The 18,272-nt window shown below is 34.8% G+C and overlaps 1 protein-coding gene across 3 annotated transcripts in view; it reads right to left on the reverse strand.

Moving 5' to 3' along the window:
• Positions 1-18,272, reverse strand: part of ppfibp2b (PPFIA binding protein 2b) — a 59,519-nt gene that overhangs the window by 33,974 nt on the left and 7,273 nt on the right. For all 3 annotated transcript variants that reach the window (XM_016559962.1, XM_016559961.1, XM_016559960.1), the window contains exons 2-3: positions 11,798-11,905; positions 7,802-8,007 (exon numbers count right to left, since the gene is read on the reverse strand). In XM_016559962.1, coding sequence (XP_016415448.1) covers positions 7,802-8,007; positions 11,798-11,882 — 291 coding nt within the window. In that variant the 5' untranslated portion in view covers positions 11,883-11,905. The remainder of the gene's footprint in view (positions 1-7,801; positions 8,008-11,797; positions 11,906-18,272) is intronic.

Raw genomic sequence — 18,272 nt, forward strand, 5'->3', positions numbered from 1 at the left:
AGCACAATACTGCTTGTCGTTTTGAACAACAACAACCAGCTCCACATAAATCCAACCACTCTATATCAGTCTTCCCATCCAGGTAACAGAAACCGCCACTACTTTCACGTCTCGTATCACCGCAGACTCACGTTTCATGCAACTGTCGCCATCTAGGGTTATTATATTTAACTAAAACTAAAATTAAACTGAAAAAAAAACTTAAACGTTTTTTTTTTTGTTGCCAAATCAGTATATTAATTTTCACTTAGTTTAACTTGATGTATTAAAATAACTAAAACGAAAACTGAAATAATAAATGAATAAAAATTATATAGAAATTAAAAAACTAATAAAAACGCTAAAAACACAGCAAAATTACAAAAAAATTAGATAGAATTAAAATGGAAAATAAACAATAAAAACTAATTCATAATATTAAAAGAAACTATAACAGTATCTCAAAAATAATAAAATAATAACAGCACCATCTTGCATCTCAATTGTTGTGAAAATCTGATCTTCATAATTAATATTGTAATGTGGTGTAGTATCATCATGGTGTTCGTCTTGTTGCTACGCCGATTGTTTTGCATATTTTAGTGGACTATTTTTTCTTAGTGGAAACTTTGATTACACACAGCTAATGATCGTAAAATAATTTAAACTCAAATCAATATTCCATAATAAATTTTGCAATAATGACTGGTTGACTGTGCATGGTCCCTTTCTTATTATATACTGCTCAAATGAAAGAAAAAAAAACTGTAATAAAAGCTGAATGGAAATATCCATAAAGTGGATAATTTACAGTAGAAAAGCAGACATTTCAGCTTACCTTTTTAAGCCAAGTAAAATGCTTATAAAAGTCAATTTCCTCCTCCATGCTGAAGGCCCATCTCGAGCCGCTATAATAAAGGAGCGACTGCAGCGGCTGGCTGAGATCTGAGCTCTGGGTTTCAGTGACTCTGTCTGCCTGTTTTATAGAGTCGCCTCCTCCTTCTCCTCCTCCTTATATTGGCTGCTTAAGACAGGAGCTCTTAACATGCTGAAGCAACTGCACAAACCTAATTTCTAAAGCCAGACGTCTGTCCGAGACCCCCTGCATCTGTTGTTCAGCCAGACACTTAAAGTTCAATTTGTATGTGTGTGTCAGACGCAAAACATCAATCCACAACTTCCACTCCCTGATGTTACTTGCTACTAAACACCATTCAGCTCCCTCTTTCACATGCGAAAGGCTCTATATTTGTAATTTTCCCCTCCTTTTCTTTCAACCTTTTTCTGTTCTCTGTGTGAGACAGCGGCTCTAATTAAGTTCCAGTGCAAGTCTGAACCGAAACAAACCAATGTCTCTGTTTAAACACAGCTAGAGACAGAGAGGGGGACATTTACAGTCACACTGCCTTCCAGCGCTCCCCCATCTGTTTTTACTCAAGACTGCAACCCATTAGACCAAAGACCCTGCTTCCTGTGGAAGACATCCATCCATTTCTAAGTGTCTTTTTACCTTTACAAGCAACCCTGCTGTCCAGTTGTCTCCTTTGTGGACAAACACAGCTGAGAGAAAGACTGGGAAGGGACTGACAAGCACAAACTGGCCTCTGGTTAATACTAGATAACAACATAATAACCTTGTGATCTTGTCAGGCCTGTAGGTTAACACGCCACTATGTAAGCTGGTGTAAACTATCATATAATTAACTTACTTAAAGAGATTGTTTACTCAAAATTAATATTCTGTCATCGTTTAAGGCATGGTCACATTAGCGAAATTTCACAAAAAACTGTCCACAGTGTAGCTAGCATCATGTAATGTAATATGAAGCATCACTCAAATAAGTCACTTTCAAACTAAGCATCTTTCTGTTGGTCTACGCAGAAAATTTGCATGTCCAACTTGACCATGAGAGAAATCTGTGTGAGGTACTTTCTCCCATTATATGTAACTCCCAACTGCATGAATTCCCACTAAAATTACTGGATTTCACCAGCAAAATTTTGCAGAGCAACGGTAAATGTAACCGTACATACAGTATATACATACATATATGTAATTTTACTGTAAAATAAACTGTTTTTGGAAATAAACAAGATGAATAACCATATAATTTAGTGAAAAAAGGACATTCCCAGAAGTTCCTGTATAACACATCAAATATGATTATGTAATTTTTGTATCAGAAATGTACATTAGGATGTTTCGAGTTACATGTTATGATATTTAGTAAATGTTTATTGCATTTTTTAAGTGTCATTATATCATATCACTTAATGAAATATACGGTTAAGGATATATGCCTTCCTGTAATACCTGAAACATTGCTGCTATATTTTTATGGTAAATTTCTGACAACCACAATTGCCTTTTTCTTTTTTACTGTAAATTTAACATGATTCCTTTACACTAGAGTGATAATAAAACTGGTCTATTTAGACTATTAGGTCATTGTTTCAGTCTAGTGAGCTGTAAATGAGTCAAGAATTAGTCTAATTCATGGACAAATCCTTCAGACAGGTTTTGTGAAATGATTCAGATCATTAAAAAGATCTGAATCAAAAAACGATTCATTCACAAATCAGACACTGTCAGGAAGAGCTAGTGTGGACTTTTCAGTGATAGTAAAGAGATGAATGTCAGTCTGTTTGTCACAAAGCTATCGTATGGCTTCAGAAGACCTGAAATAGAGTGCATGAGTCATATAGACCACTTTAATGGTATGATATTTTTGTAATTTTAGAGCTTCACAGCCCCATTGAAAACAGCATCCACAATAGTCTTTACAAATTCACTTTTGTGTTTCACAGAAAACAATCCCATAAGTTTGGAACGACATAAGGGTGAGTAAATGGTTAACTATCCACATGTCTTCCCACAAATAAGTGCAAAACATTATACAAAATGCTAAAACATTCAGTATGGGACTTGTGATGGTTACCAGGCCTGAGTTTCAGCCAATACGCCACACCATCCCCATCACAACCACTTCTAGTATTCCCTCACTTTTCCTAGCATTTCCTGTTTGCGTCATAGGGAGTTTTGTGTACTACGCAGAGCAGCGGGGATACGGTCACCATGGGGACAGTTGTCAAAACTGTTAAATGCCTACAGATGAAGTCAACAAATGACACTTTGGCTATTTTGCATTGTCTTTTGGTGTATTCAAATTAACTTTTTCCATTCTAAGACTTCTAAAACACATATTCTTCTGAGCGAGGCAGGCTGCGATTATGTCAGCTATCAAGCCATATTAAAGGTTCCACCCTGAGATCAAGCACAGACGATTGTGTCTTATTAGCGTAGCACGCAACTTATCCAGAGCTTTGAGAGTTCAGCTGCACCTGGCAGAGTCTCTGATCCTGACAGCTGCAGAGCTGGAGACACACCAGACACACGTGCACACAAACAAGAGTAGACACATTTAAATACTATCAAACAGACACGCTTTACCTACAGACAGGTCTCGGGTCAGGTCATGAGATGAACAACCTCTCTTATCTCGTTTCTGCAGCTGCCGCAAACATTCCTCATGTGCATGTAAACACGGGCCAGATCCGCGTGTATGAACAAAGTGCAATGAGGCCCTTTTAATGTGAACGTCTCACTATCGGGACTTGATCACATTTCCTGCAATGTTTTTACCGGCTCTAATTAGGAAGCATGAGTGTTTTTGATCCCACTCAGAGACACAGCTCATAAGACCCTATGGATTTTTAGGAGGCCCCTTTAAGATGCGATTACTTTAGCGAAATTTCTGAGAAATTTCCATTTCCAAATTTCCAAAAAAAGGTCCATTGTGGGATAGTTTACACAAAAAGGAAAATTCAAAAAATGATTCATTCATCCTTCACTTGTTATAAACCTGTATGAGTTTCTTTCTTCTGTTGAACACAAAAGAGGATATTTTGGAATATGTTGGTAAACCAAACAGTTGACGGTAGCCATGATATCTTTTTCCATACTATGGAAGTCAATGGATACCAGCAACTGTTTGGTTACCAACCTTCTGCAAAATATCTTCTTTTGTGAAACTCACTCAGGTTTGGAACAACTTGAGGGTGAATAAATGATGACAGAATTTTCATTTTTGAGTGAACTATCCCTTTAATGGAGTAGCAATGTATAAAGCACAGCTCACACACAAGTCACTTTCAAACTTAGCAGCTTTCTGTTGGTAAATTCGCAGTGAGACCAGTTTGAAACTATTTCGAAATCTGCATGGGTACATCTTTTGCCTTTACACAAAATTCCCAAATTGCGTGGATTTCTATTAAAATGACTGGATTTTGTCTGCAAAAATTAGCTGAACAGGGTCCCGAATAACAAACTATTTTTCATTCTTCGCGTAAAAACAAGTTTGAAATACCTGAGCAGCGAACAGAGACACTGATTGCGAACATCCCAACGCCACCAAAGCTGTTGTAATGATTCGATTAAAAACAGCAGTGAAGAACGCATCTGATCATATCGATGTATATCATTTTGTCCTAGCTTTGCAATTCGGTACTGCACTCAAGTTACATCACGTTTATTTATACAGCACTTAATACAACAGACTGCTTTAAAGCAAGCAGCTTTACAGTATTAAACATGAATAAACAGTGTAAGCATCACTTTTAATTAGAATTAAAACTTCACTATACTACTTTCAGTGTTGGGAAGGTTACTTTGGAAATGTAATAGGTTACAGATTACACTACTTTATATTACAATAAAGCAGCTCTCCAGTGTGCTCATTTTTCATGACCTCGGCGGACTGACTTGAAGAAATTAACCGGACAGGATTTCTATGTCAAAGAAGGCACCTATCTATTACGTAATCACCTCAGACCAATGGTAGGTCAAATGTGTTTACCAGCTTAAAACGTAGTTTTGGCCTGATTTTGTTCAAATTATGTGGCACTAGTTTGTTCTTCAACTTCGCTTGAAGTAATGTGAGCTTAGCTTTAGGTCAGATCCCTGCAAAAACAAGGCCCTTGATTGATCCTTGAGCTCCGCCAACAGGTTGCTTATGCTCTTTCTTAGAATTGTCTATGTTCATTGACCAAGAAGAAATCACCACAGGCAACTGATGAGAATCATGTGCAAGCATTTTGCATCAGGATACACAAATAACTGTCTAAATGAACCTTGTGACTGTTTTTGCCAATAACAAATACCAGCAAAACAAGAAAACACTTTTCTGAGAGAGCAAGTATGCGTACATTGTCAGGTTACAGATCAACAAAATAATCGAGTAGCATAAACTGTCAGCAGAGCTGTCAGCCGCAGACTTACCCTAGAGGAGATGAAGCCGAGCTAAAGGTGACCAGATCATTTTTAATGCAGAGCAAAACAGCAAAGAGAAAGGAGAGAGTGACTGCGTGGAGAGAGGGATATGAGGGAAGAGAGGGAGAAGAGGCAGGAAGCACAGCCCTATCAATGTCTCAGAGGGGATCCAAACTCTTTTAAAAACATCCAAGCAACATACACGCATACGCACGCAAACGCTGGGCCAGAAACTGCCTCTGGGACACACGAGAAAAGACCCTGTATTAGGCAAGAGTCTGTACTTAAAGGTATAGTTCACTCAAAACTGAAAAGTATCCTAATTATCATTATGTACTCATGCTGTTTCAACCCTGTAAGCTGTTATTTTTTCTTTGGAAATTTTTTGAAGATTCTTCTTTTTTTAATACAGTGACAGATCTGCTTCAAAAAAAGCACCAAAAAAACTGTTTTTAACACTTGTGCTCACTAGGTTTCAGTCAGTGAGTTTTTGTACAAATCATTCGTTCGAGTCAGTTCATCTGACCTCGAGATCCTAAAGTTCAAATGACTGACTCGATTCAGTTGCAGTGGTTCTAAAGTGATCAGCTCACTGGAAGGGAAGATTTTCAGTGAATATTGACTTAAGTTATATAATGATTTCAATTTGTCCTTCACACAAAGAGATTAAATTACTGGAGAGGACTGGGAATATAGTGCACAAGTCATATGGACCCAGTGTTGTTATTGTTCACTAAAACTAGTAAAAATAGTTTGTGAGGATTTTTCTTAATATGGATATGTTCACTGCAAATTTATTTGTAGGGCTGGGTTTTGACACAAATTTCACGATTCGATTCGATTCTCATTCACAAGCTTGCGATTCGATTCGATTCGATTACCGATTCAATATCGATTCTTTTGGATATATATATCAATCAAGTACAGTACATGCCAAATTTTCTCAAGGAAAAAAAGTCTCTCAACTAATGCTGTAAAATATACATGAGAGTCAGTTGGTACTACATTACTATAATATTGAAGGTGAGGATTTTTCTTAATATGGATATGTTCACTGCAAATTTATTTGTAGGGCTGGGTTTTGACACAAATTTCACGATTCGATTCGATTCTCATTCACAAGCTTGCGATTCGATTCGATTACCGATTCAGTATCGATTATTTTGGATATATATATCAATCAAGTACAGTACATGCCAAATTTTCTCAAGGAAAAAAAGTCTCTCAACTAATGCTGTAAAATATACATGAGAGTCATTAAAGCGTCTTTGGTGTTTCCATGTTTTCTACAAAACAAAACCGGAAATCGAGGGGTTATGACGTCATTGGCAGGCGACACAATGACACTATGGACACGGTCCGTGTCACTAGTTAAAATTACTTATTTCTCTGGATTTAAACATTCTTCGAAACATTTGGGACAATGTAAGTACACAAGTCAGCAAAATATATAACACTGTTCTAGTGGTTTTTGGATATTTTAATAAACAAATTCTTACATATTGTGCCTTAAAGATTCAATATTGTTCCGTAAAAATGAGAATCGATTAATATCGAGATATCGATATTTTTTACCCAGCCCTATTAATTTGTGTACATTTATGTACATTTTATTATTTATTCATATTTTTATTATCTGTATTAATTTTATTAGTAATAATAATATTTATATGTAAAAAATATGTTTATATGTTTAAAAAAAAAACTTAACAAAATTTAACAAAAATTATAAATTTGGCTCGTAGCTAATTGAAATAAAATAAGTTGAAGACTAAACTTGAAATAAAAATAAATTCAAGCTATATAGAATTATAAAAAAAACATAAATTACTAAAACTTAAACTAAAATTAAAGTAAAAACGGAAAATATACAAATAAAAGTTCATTCAAAAATATTAATGAATATTATAATAGTATATAAATAATATTAAAATGACACTATATGGACCACTTTCGTAAAAATGTTTGTATTTTTTCCTCCTTTGTTTATTTCTTTATCATTTTTATTCTACTTTTGTGTTCCACTGAAGAAATAAAGTCATACAGGTTTGTAACAAAAAGGAGGGTGAGAAAACAATGCAGGAATTTTCACTGATGAATGAACTGTCCCTTTAAGACTCCGTACAGCTGCCTATTGAATAACCTAACACTTGCAAGGTCTTTTTGCTGCTTATAATCATGTCACCACATTTACATTAAAAAGGTTTTGTTTCCAAAACATGACAAACACAATATGAAAAATGTTCATTTATCATCTGAGAAACATGTTAACATCTGTATCACTGCACGGTGTGTAAATATTTATATAAGGGATACAACACTATCCAAATGCAGACTGAAAACTTAAAGATGGCACCAGGCTAAACAGAGAAGCTCAAGAAACATTAAACACCAAACCTCCAAATATAATGATCGCTCACGAGTTAGTTAAGCGTGAATGAGCTGACTTGAGAATGCATGTTAAGTGAATTATAAGCCTGTATAATAACTCTGATACTATTCTATCATAAAATTCACAATGGTTTTATAGGCTTTCACTTTCAAGTGCCTTACCGATCCTTTCTCCAGCCACTCCATGAGAGTCTGTGCGGTGGTGCAGGGCAGCTGGGAGCGCAGTGAGTTGCGGTCCTCGTCCCTGGCCTGCAGCTCCAGTGCCAGTCTCAGCTCCTCAGCTAGCTGGAGAACCGGCAGCGGCCCGACGCTCACAGGAGAGCCCAGATCATACAGCCCGTTACTGAACTCCACCGCAGCCTTGGAACCTGCGGACAGAAATATGAAATGGACAAAATAAAATATAGAAGAGGTTAGACCTTTGGCATAGCAGTCATACTCTCATATGGGTGACACAGGTTCGAATCTGGCATTTTTATTTTTTTTTAAATCCATTCCTTTTTTTTGGTCATGTTTTTATTGTATCACAGTAGCAAAAAGGATGAAAAAAAGATGCAATCTATTGGAAATATGAAATGGACAAAATAAAATATAGAAGAGGTTAGACCTTTGGCGTAGCGGTCATACTCTCATATGGGTGACACAGGTTCGAATCTGGCATTTTATTTTTTTTTAAATCCATTCCTTTTTTTTGGTCATGTTTTTATTGTATCACAGTAGCAAAAAGGATGAAAAAAAGATGCAATCTATTGGACAGCTAGGGCAAAAAGTGACTTGAGAGGAAAAACAAATAGAAAGAGAGCAGGGGAGATGCACCATCACTCCATGTCATACATCATCACATCATATTAACCATCAGCACCCACAGCACTGCAGCCACGTGTCGCCTGCATCATCTAGAACAACAGTTCCAACAATCCCCATCTGGATACTATGGAATCCGATGTAACAAATTTACAGGAACATCTGGAACCCATCAGGATTCTATAACACTTTAAAAGACTATGATGAGATTGTTCCATTTTTAAATGCCAGAATCAACGATCAGAACAAATAGACTTTGGTTAGGGCCTTGGTTTCAATTTTTATCTTATGCAATTGTAAGAACGTTACACATTTTTCCATTAGTTTACGTGTCTTGTTAATGTAAGATTTGTACTGTTTCCATATGTCATTTCAAAGAAGATAAGTGGTGTTAAGAGTAATGAGAACAATGCAAAGAAATGCTTCTTGTATGCATGCAAAGAATGTGCAACTAATGTACATAACTGTTTGTACAGATGCATAATCTGTGCATTCAGACGCAAGTGATTTGCTTGACTGAAGGCATGAAATGACCTCATTGGTTGCTTTAATGAAGGGGTGGGGGTGTTGTGCCAGTTACTGAAAGAAGCTGTGCATGGAAGGATACCCTAATGTCAGCAGTAAAATAAAATAAAAATGGAATAAAATAAAATAAAATACTATTGGAAATTATCTGAAAAAAAAAAAACTAACATAGTGGAATATTTACTCTTGCTCTGCTACTTATCACAAATATCCATTAGGTTTTGATCATCCAAAATTAAAATGATAAAATAAAATAAAATAAAATTGAATAAATACTATTGGAAATTATCTGAAAAAAAAAACCCTAACATAGTAGAATATTTACTCTTGATCTCCTACTTATCACAAATATCCATTAGGTTTTGATAAAATAAAATAAAATAAAATAAAATGAAATACTATTGGAAATTATCTGAAAACAAAACTAACTTAGTAGAATATTTACTCTTGCTCTGCTACTTATCACAAGTATCCATTATGTTTTGATAAAATAAATAAAATTAAATTAAATAAAGCTATTCGAAATTATTTGGAAATAAAAACACTAAACAGACAGAGTGGAATATTTATTCTTGCTCAAGCTATTCAATATCCCTTTATCATCAAATATCACCTAAAATAACAAAACAGAACAAAACAATAACTACTGGGAAAAAAGTCTATTAATCACATACATATAAGGCTAGAATGCTAGTTGTTGGATCATCTTTATGGTGATTGAGATGTTCCAAATGTCACCAGCAGATGGAGGCATTTCAAGAACCTTGAGAAACTTTTAAAACAACACTTCTTCATTGTCATGAGTCAGTTCACACAGCAGAACCAAAGAGACACAACATGCCTGTGGTCAACTCTCATCACACCATCCTATTCTTAAGACACACAGACAGACACTCATTTAAAGTCTAGATCCAGGATTAGCTACATGGCATGACATCTGATCACTAAACATTACTGGTTCATTCATAAGCAATTAATTTATAAGTCTGTGCTATATTTGAAGTCCTGAATGTGTAATATTTGGCACATGCAGCCTTCATTCAGGACAATTATAACTCATGACTTGCAGGACGACTCAGCTAATAGACCATGTGTGGTATGCAATTCAAAATGTTAAACAAGTTCACATTATGTTAACATATCTCATTATGTTTTAACTGTAAATAATGCAATAATATGTATATATTAAAAATAAACATGTAGTATTTCCTTATCAAGTACCAGCTCAGTGAAAAAAAAATACATCCAACATGGAGGATACAGAAAATAATCAATAAAAATAGTTTAGTGTAATTAAAAAGAGATTATTTTACAAAATAAACATTTATTTTCGAATATTCAGTATGTACATACTGTTCGAAAGTTTTCGGTCTTTCCATTAATTTTCTTTTTATTTTAGGATTTAAAAAAAAAAAAAGTCTCTTATTATCACCAAGGCTGCATTTATTTGATTAAAAATACAGTAAAAACTGTTAATATTATGAAATATTAGTACAATTTAAAATAACTGTTTTCTATTTGAATATATTTTTTGAATATGAATGAATATATTACTCCAGTCTTCAGTGTCCTTCAGAAATCAGTCTAATATGCTGATTTGGTGCTTAAGAAACATTTCTTATTATTATCAATGTTGAGTTTTCTTCAGAATTCTTTGATGAACTGAACGTTCAAAATAGCATCTATTTTAAATTAAAATCTTTGTAACATTATAAATGTCAATTTAATGCACGCTTGCTTAATAAAAGAAGCAATTTCTTTCTTTCTTTCTTTCTTTCTTTCTAAATAAAATAAAATAAAATAAAATAAAATATAAAATAAAATAAATCTTACTGACCCCTAAATTAGAAATATGAGCTCTTGGTCTTTAGATCACTTTTTATGCTGCTCTTTTTACCCCACATTAAAAGTAAGCAAGCCAACATTGTTTTGCCCAAAAGTTAAGGGAAGTGTGACCTTAGGTTATGTAACTGGAATAAATAGTGTTTATCACAGATTTTGTCACAGTGAATGTCTCCCTCCAGACTAGCTGAGTCCACTGTACCTCTCGCTGTCTCGCTCAGACAGCAAACCGCATGCTCCGCTCCATCCCCCAGCCTTCATTTGTTGACTGGCCACATTAAACATTTATCCTCTGTTAGTTAAATCATCTTGGCAATCGCTGAGCTTGCTTAAGGGGCTACACAGCCCCCACATCCTCTCCTTACCTAGCCCTGTTAAAAACTTCCCCTCCAAAACTGACTGCTCTGTTATAAAACGTTGTGCTGAAACAGTATTGCACACCCTATGGCACATTCGGTAAATTTTTTATATTAAAAATATTACATGCATTATTAAGTTATTACTGTATAATACTTTTAAATTAATTATTAAAATGATTTTTTAAAATTATTAAGCAATTATTATAATTATTAAAAAATGTATATATTTACTAATTCAAACTATGCAAAGCTTTTTATTCAGCTTTACCTTTGTTTGGCAAAAGCTTCTCTTTCAAAATATTCAACACCATGTAATCCTTTTTTTGAAAAAGCTTTACACATGCAGCGTTGAGGGAATCCAATTAGTTTGCACAGATCAAGAGATACGTTGAAAAAACATTGTATAGGAGCAGAGCCTTATCTGATCCCTTCCTGAAAAGCAGCCAATCAGAAACAAACTGCCAGATTTACCTTTATCCAACCTATTTTACTAAAAAAATTTAATTGCTTAGCAAAGAAGCAATGGACATAATTGTGGACCAGTCCATTGTTATTTGCAAGAATGTGATCCATGCACAAGTTCATCAGGAGTATTTCAAATCGGCTTGAAGCTAAATTAAAGTCTTACCAGCAATAATATCATCCATTTGTTCCAAGGCTGCTTCTAACATGTGACTTGCATCTGAGGCCATGGCGCCAACCGTCTTCTGCATCTGCTGGTTTGCTTCTCAGTGACCTGCAAAAATGTGTCATGTAATTATGCAACATAATGAATAAAAGTCACAATTACAGTTGCTGGGAAAGTGCATTTCGAAATTGAGGGTGGAGTAAAAAAATTAATCTTGTGTGTGAACCAATACTATGAATCTCAACTGACGGCAAGTAGCAGCTTGGTGTGTTTAAGACTGCTGCCTTCCTGTACTGCAATGTAACTTGACATTACATAAATTCCCTAGAGCAAACGTGGTTTACAACAACATCTAAATCATATTGTCCACTTTGACAAGGCTGTATTTAGAAAATGCCACTAGAACATTTTGTATGTGTTTGATTGTAAGCTCTCTGAAGCTACAGGATTAAATGGTCTCCATATTAAGAGCTAGTATTTTCCCAAGTGTTAACCCTTGACTCTCTGCTGTGACGTATGCCGACTCGAGGCAGCTTGACTTTCTCCCTGTGGAAATTTGAGAATAATTAAGCCTGTCAGGGTCAAGTTTCACCCTATTGTCATGCCTTGTGGCATGTGTAATAGGCACATTCATACATCATATATTTAGGCACACATATGCAAACGCAAACACAAAGAGGTGGCTATGGAAGCCTGTTTCTTCCTCAGAGTAAATGTGCGCTCACGTTTACCGCTGTTCGGCTAATTTTGGCAGGTGAAATACAGTCATTTCGATAGGAATACTCATAATGGGGAATTTTGCATGAGAGCTTAGTCAAGTTCGTCACATGGATTTGCAGCGTTTTTTGCATTTAAATTTTTTTTTCATGCAGGATTTTCCTGACTTAAAAGTAAAAAAGGATTTATAAATTTCTTGTACTCACGACTTTAATTGCACAATTTTAGGGCCCTATGATTTCCGTGATGCGGAAAACGTGGAAAGAATCGTGGAATCCAGTCATAAAATCAGAATTTACTGTATAACGCAGAATGTCACGGAATTTACCAAATTTCAAGAGCAGGTCAGTACACTTAAATCAAAACGCGATATGGACTATTGTCTGTGAATATTAAGCTGCAAAAATACCATTTAAATATGAATCCTGCATGTTCTGTGTGAATGAATGGTGCAGACGCGTGGTTTCGTTTACTGCACATACTAAAGTGCGCGGTGTTTTCAGCCTCTGCCGCCTCAATATATGAGTATATAAACACATGAGCATAACCTCTAGAGAGTCACTTCATGAGCATTTTACCGTTTCTTTTGAGTAAATCTATCTTCATATTATATTCAAACAGAAACCTAAAGGTCTTCACAGCAACCCGTCAAAATAAAAGTTCGGTTTAACTTGAAGAAACGGTGACAGAAATATTACTTAAAGTAATGATAGTACTACTACTAATAAAATTATTATTAGAACATTATTTTTAAAGGAATATTTACCAGAAAAAATATTTACCAGGATTTATTTAGCTTTTTTTTTTTTAGAAAAATGCAAACACATTGGGGAAAAAATTAATAAAATAATATTTTTTTCAATAAAATCAATTAAATAGAGATGCTTTTGATTATTAATATTTAATGAAACCATTAAAATGAATGGAAAACAGAATTTGGTAAAAAATAAAACAGAATTTGAGGGAAACATTTTTAATGTCATTGGACCTTAAAAATAAAATTTTTGTTAAAATTTTAATAAATTGCTGTTTAATATTGTAAGTTTCACAATAGTTGTGGTGACTTTTACGGGTACTTCCTCTAAAAATATAAAAATCTAGTTTATTAACGTATTCATTCTTATAGGAGGTCAAGAATGAATTACATTGGATTTCATACCACACAAAGATATTATATTTCATAAATGTCAGGCCACATCATGAACAGAACGTTTAAGCTACTTGCACTCTTGTAATTGGGCGGCACGGACACATGCCACTCGGGTGGAGGGTCACAAAAGACAACTGTCGAGGGCTAAAGGGAGCACATCCCACAATGCCGTTCATTATGTAGCTTAATTTAGACTCACACGACAAGAGAGTGTTGACTCTATTCAGGGCGTTGGGATCTTTCACTGCTGAAACAAACACTGCAATCATACAACAGTGCTGTAATCACAGCCCTGATAAGAATGTGAATATAAGCCTTCAGTTAAATGACAAGAAGAGACGAGCACAGCCTGGTGCTTTTCATTAATAGATAGCATGCTTTTTAATACCAGCAAAAATGGAAAATCCAGTACAACCTCAAGCATTGCACACACACCCTAGTTATTCGAGCAGATAAGGGTGTGTAGGCTTTCTGTCATGTGCCATCTGCCCTAAAAAAGGAGTCACGTCTTATTTGATCATGCTGATGAGGCTTTTTCATCCCTCTTCACTTATTATAAGGTGGTGCAGTTTGTAGGGCACAGAAATACGCTTCTATTGTTTATCAAATAAGTCTCACGAAACAAGCTTTGCGTTCTCACCTCAAGTCCAATAATCTGCAAGTTTGTTCATTTCTATGCTAACAAATACACAACCCCTCAATGTCCTGAGATTAACGACAAATCACAATCATTTTTAGATACCTGACCCACTACAGAAGACCAGGCGCTCTTATCTGACCCACAAACTCAGCAATTTCAGTGTAGGCAATTAAATCAGCCTGACAAAGATAATGTTAACCACAGTATTTCTCCTGTGTCATCGGTTTCAACCTGACAAATCACTTCAAGAGTTTGTTCCCATGCATTACATCTTCTGTGGTTTGGCTTTTTATTGCTCCACTGTTGACAATTTCCATTCAAATGCTCCACCTGTGTATGTTTTTCACCTGGGCTCAACGCCAGTCAGCTACAGTTAAAGCACACATATATAGGAACATTATGTGAAGCAAATAACAGATTTAATTCCAAGACCTCATTAAACAAATCAAGTAGAACTTGCTAGGAATTTTGCTGGCTGCCACAAAAATCCTGAAGACCATATAAAATGAAATACACTGAAGAAGTTTAAACTCATTAAAATTATTTTGACACTTAGATCAGAATCAGTAATAGTTAATTGTTTTCAGAGCCAGACATTTGAGATATATAACACAATTATTAACAACTAACTTAATTAATATATGAAACAAGTATATATATATATATATATATATATATATGTGTGTGTGTGTGTAAATTAGTGGAATTACTGCAATCCAACATGCTTTTTTGTTTTCAATTTATACTTGTCATTCATTTGTTTATTAATTCATTGAATCTTTATGTAGTGTTAGCTATTGTTTATACGTTAACTCAAGTTTAATCAACTTGCATCGCTGTTCTGAGAAGAAATTTACAAAAATTTAATTAAAGGCTAAAGGTATATATATATAAAATTCCATCTGCCCTATTTGTTAATTAATTAATTATTTATTAACACAACACAACAAGGAAATGTGTGTAGTCTGTAATTCTGCCCATCCAAGAAGTGATTCTTTTTACAGAAATATCTTATGAAATGCTAATGGATCTAGTTAACTTACTGAGCTCCTCAAACAAAAAAAAACCTGTTTGATTAACTGAAAAGTAACGCAAGTTCTGAAATGTTCCTCAACAGTAAGTCTGTGTTTCTTCTATCAGTGTTGACACATTCCAACACAAGCCCCTCCCCTCAGTGTTCCTGATACGCCACCCGGCGTCAAGAGTTAGCGGGTGACTGAACGCCGATGCTATCTCAATAATGATTGGTGACATCACACACATCACATGTCGGACACCCATCAAGTCCCCGCTGCTTACATCCTCTGTATTTACAAAACCTTGATAAGCCAACACAAACAGAGAAACTTGAAATCGACGGGACCTTGAGTTATACCAAATGGCTCTTTCCGCCCATACCCAACAACTGCAGTCTGAATATTTCTGTTCACACTGTATCTCACAGAGATTGCAAGGCCACCCAAACCACAGGCTATTCATGAGGAGGCTTTGATAGGGGAAACACAGATTTTTAATGAAGTGTTTGAGTCTGTTCCCATTTAACTGCAGCATCCCTCACTCTACTAATATATAACAGCAATCCCATAGACTTACACTGAAGAAGAGACAAGAGTCATGTCTAGAGACCAGAATATCATACAGAATTGCTGTTGAATTTTGATTTCAGATAGTAAGCAACCATCCAGAATACTCTGCCTTATTATGGGCCATTCTACAGAATTGGTGCAAACTACTGTCCCACAACCAAAAACACATTTAAAAAGCATTTAAGTAATTAAATCTTAGATGTTTATTAAGATTCTTCTATTATCTATTGAAACCCTTTTAAAAAGTGGTTCAAAAAAAAAAATGTATATTTTCTTTGTAAATTATGAAACGTTATGTAAAAAAAAAATGTGTCCCACATGTTTTGTCACTACCAAAACAGTGTATATTTTAGTTCATTGGCCGAGACTAATTTGAACAAAACCCATACATTTATGATCAAAAAATATTGCTGTGTCCCCCTCTCTCATAGCTACAAGGTTTGAGCAGATAGGTCTCATCATTTTGAGGTAAATGTGTTCAAAAGTCTGAAAAATCTGTGTGTAACTTTAAGGAACGTCACTACCTAACACCTTTTTTCTGCAATTAAGCACACTTTTTTGGGAGTTATTCCATAACATTTAGTTTTTACATGTATACCACTGTTCAGAACTGTGCTAGCTAACCATGTGCTGATTAGCATCTTGGGTTCAAAAGTATCTAAAATTGTCACTACCGAAACAGTCACTACCAAAACATTTGGTGGAGTTTCGGTAGTGACATCTTTTTTCAGTTACATAACATTCAGTTTTTTTGGGTGTTATCCCAAAGAATTGTCACTACCGAAACGGTCACAACCGAAACATGTCATCATTGTTTCGGTAGTGACAAAAAGGAACACATAATCCTCATATTTGGGGGAAATAAACAAAATTTTACTACGGTTATGCAATTTTTTGGTATTTTAGAATGTTTTAGTAGTATTTTAGTACTCAAGTTAAAATTCTGTATTGTGATGTGGTTGTTACCAAAGCATTACTGTCATTACCGAAAATGTGCAGTCACTACCGAAACATGGGATGTTTTGTCAAAAATAAAGTATACGGAATTATCAACTAAGATGTTATAATAGTTTTTGGTTCAATGTATATTCAAATACTGAATCCTTAACTTTGAAATCAGTATGATTAACTTTTTGCCTTTTACAAAGAACAGTTGGATTCAAAATACAGCAAATCTCATAAATTACACTTGAAATATTGTTAAAATAGTCATTATTGATTTAGCTCAGAAAAAAATTTATAAAACAATGTAGATGTAAGTCTTAATATGTCAACATAACCCTTCTAATTAAATTATTATTTCTGTTTTGGTAGTGACAAATTTGAAATGGAATTGAAAAGTAACAACACTAGAATACATAAAGGTTTTTGTGAATAGAAAAGGTTGGGGGCTTGCAGTATTGATTACGTTTCCAATGGACCAATTCTGTAGAATGGCCCATATAATAAAAATTCCAGATTTTATTAATGTTTTTTATGTTTTTTTTTCAAGGTGTAATATGACCTGGATTTGTTTTCGAGAGATTCACCTATGAGACTCATCAGTCTAGTGTTGTTTGCTTTACTTTGACATGTGACAGGTTTTGACAACACTCGAGTATTTGCTCTAGATAACACTTACAAGCAGACCCTTCAAGAATCTATAGACCTTTTGGATCCAAAATCCTTTGATATATTGTGAAACCAAACAAGCCAACTAATTCTCTTATTGTGTTTTAACAAGCTACTGCTATTCATCATGGGATTCAAAAACTGTCAGAGACTGTGAGCCCCGTGTCTGGTGCCAAAAAGCAAACAGTAGTGTTAGAATAACTGTTCTACTTAATTTACTCCAGGATGTTTAGATTAGCAAACAGAAGCTACTGCGGAAAGTCCCTGTATTTTGGAGCTACTGCAGTTAATGATGAACAGGCTCATCCAGGGTTATCCCTTACTAAAATGCAAAATTGTGACAATGAAGATGTTTGGGGCGGCACTAATGAGTTTGAGTAATCATTAGTAAACCTGAATAGTAAGACAGACATCAAACATCTATCACATCTTTAACTCTAAATTTGCTGTATTATGCATAGCAGCTTTTAAATACCATTTTATATAAATGACTACATTTGAGGAAAGGCTTGTTTTCTTACTTTGATAACAGTTATCTTATGGTAAAAACAGTTCCCATAAAATGTTAAAATATTATTGTACAATACTGTTGGAAAGTTTAGGGTCAGTAATAGTTTATATATTATTACACTCTAAAAAATGCTGGGTTGTTTCAACCCAACTTTGGGTCAAATATGGACTAACCCAACCGTTGGGTTAAATTTTTAAATTAAATTTTTAACCCAAAAGTTGGGTTAGTCCATATTTGACCCAAAGTTGGGTTGAAACAAC

This window comes from Sinocyclocheilus rhinocerous, unplaced genomic scaffold (assembly GCF_001515625.1).
Source record: "Sinocyclocheilus rhinocerous isolate Xijiao unplaced genomic scaffold, SAMN03320098_v1.1 scaffold2183, whole genome shotgun sequence".
Classification (NCBI taxonomy): Eukaryota; Metazoa; Chordata; class Actinopteri; order Cypriniformes; family Cyprinidae; genus Sinocyclocheilus; species Sinocyclocheilus rhinocerous.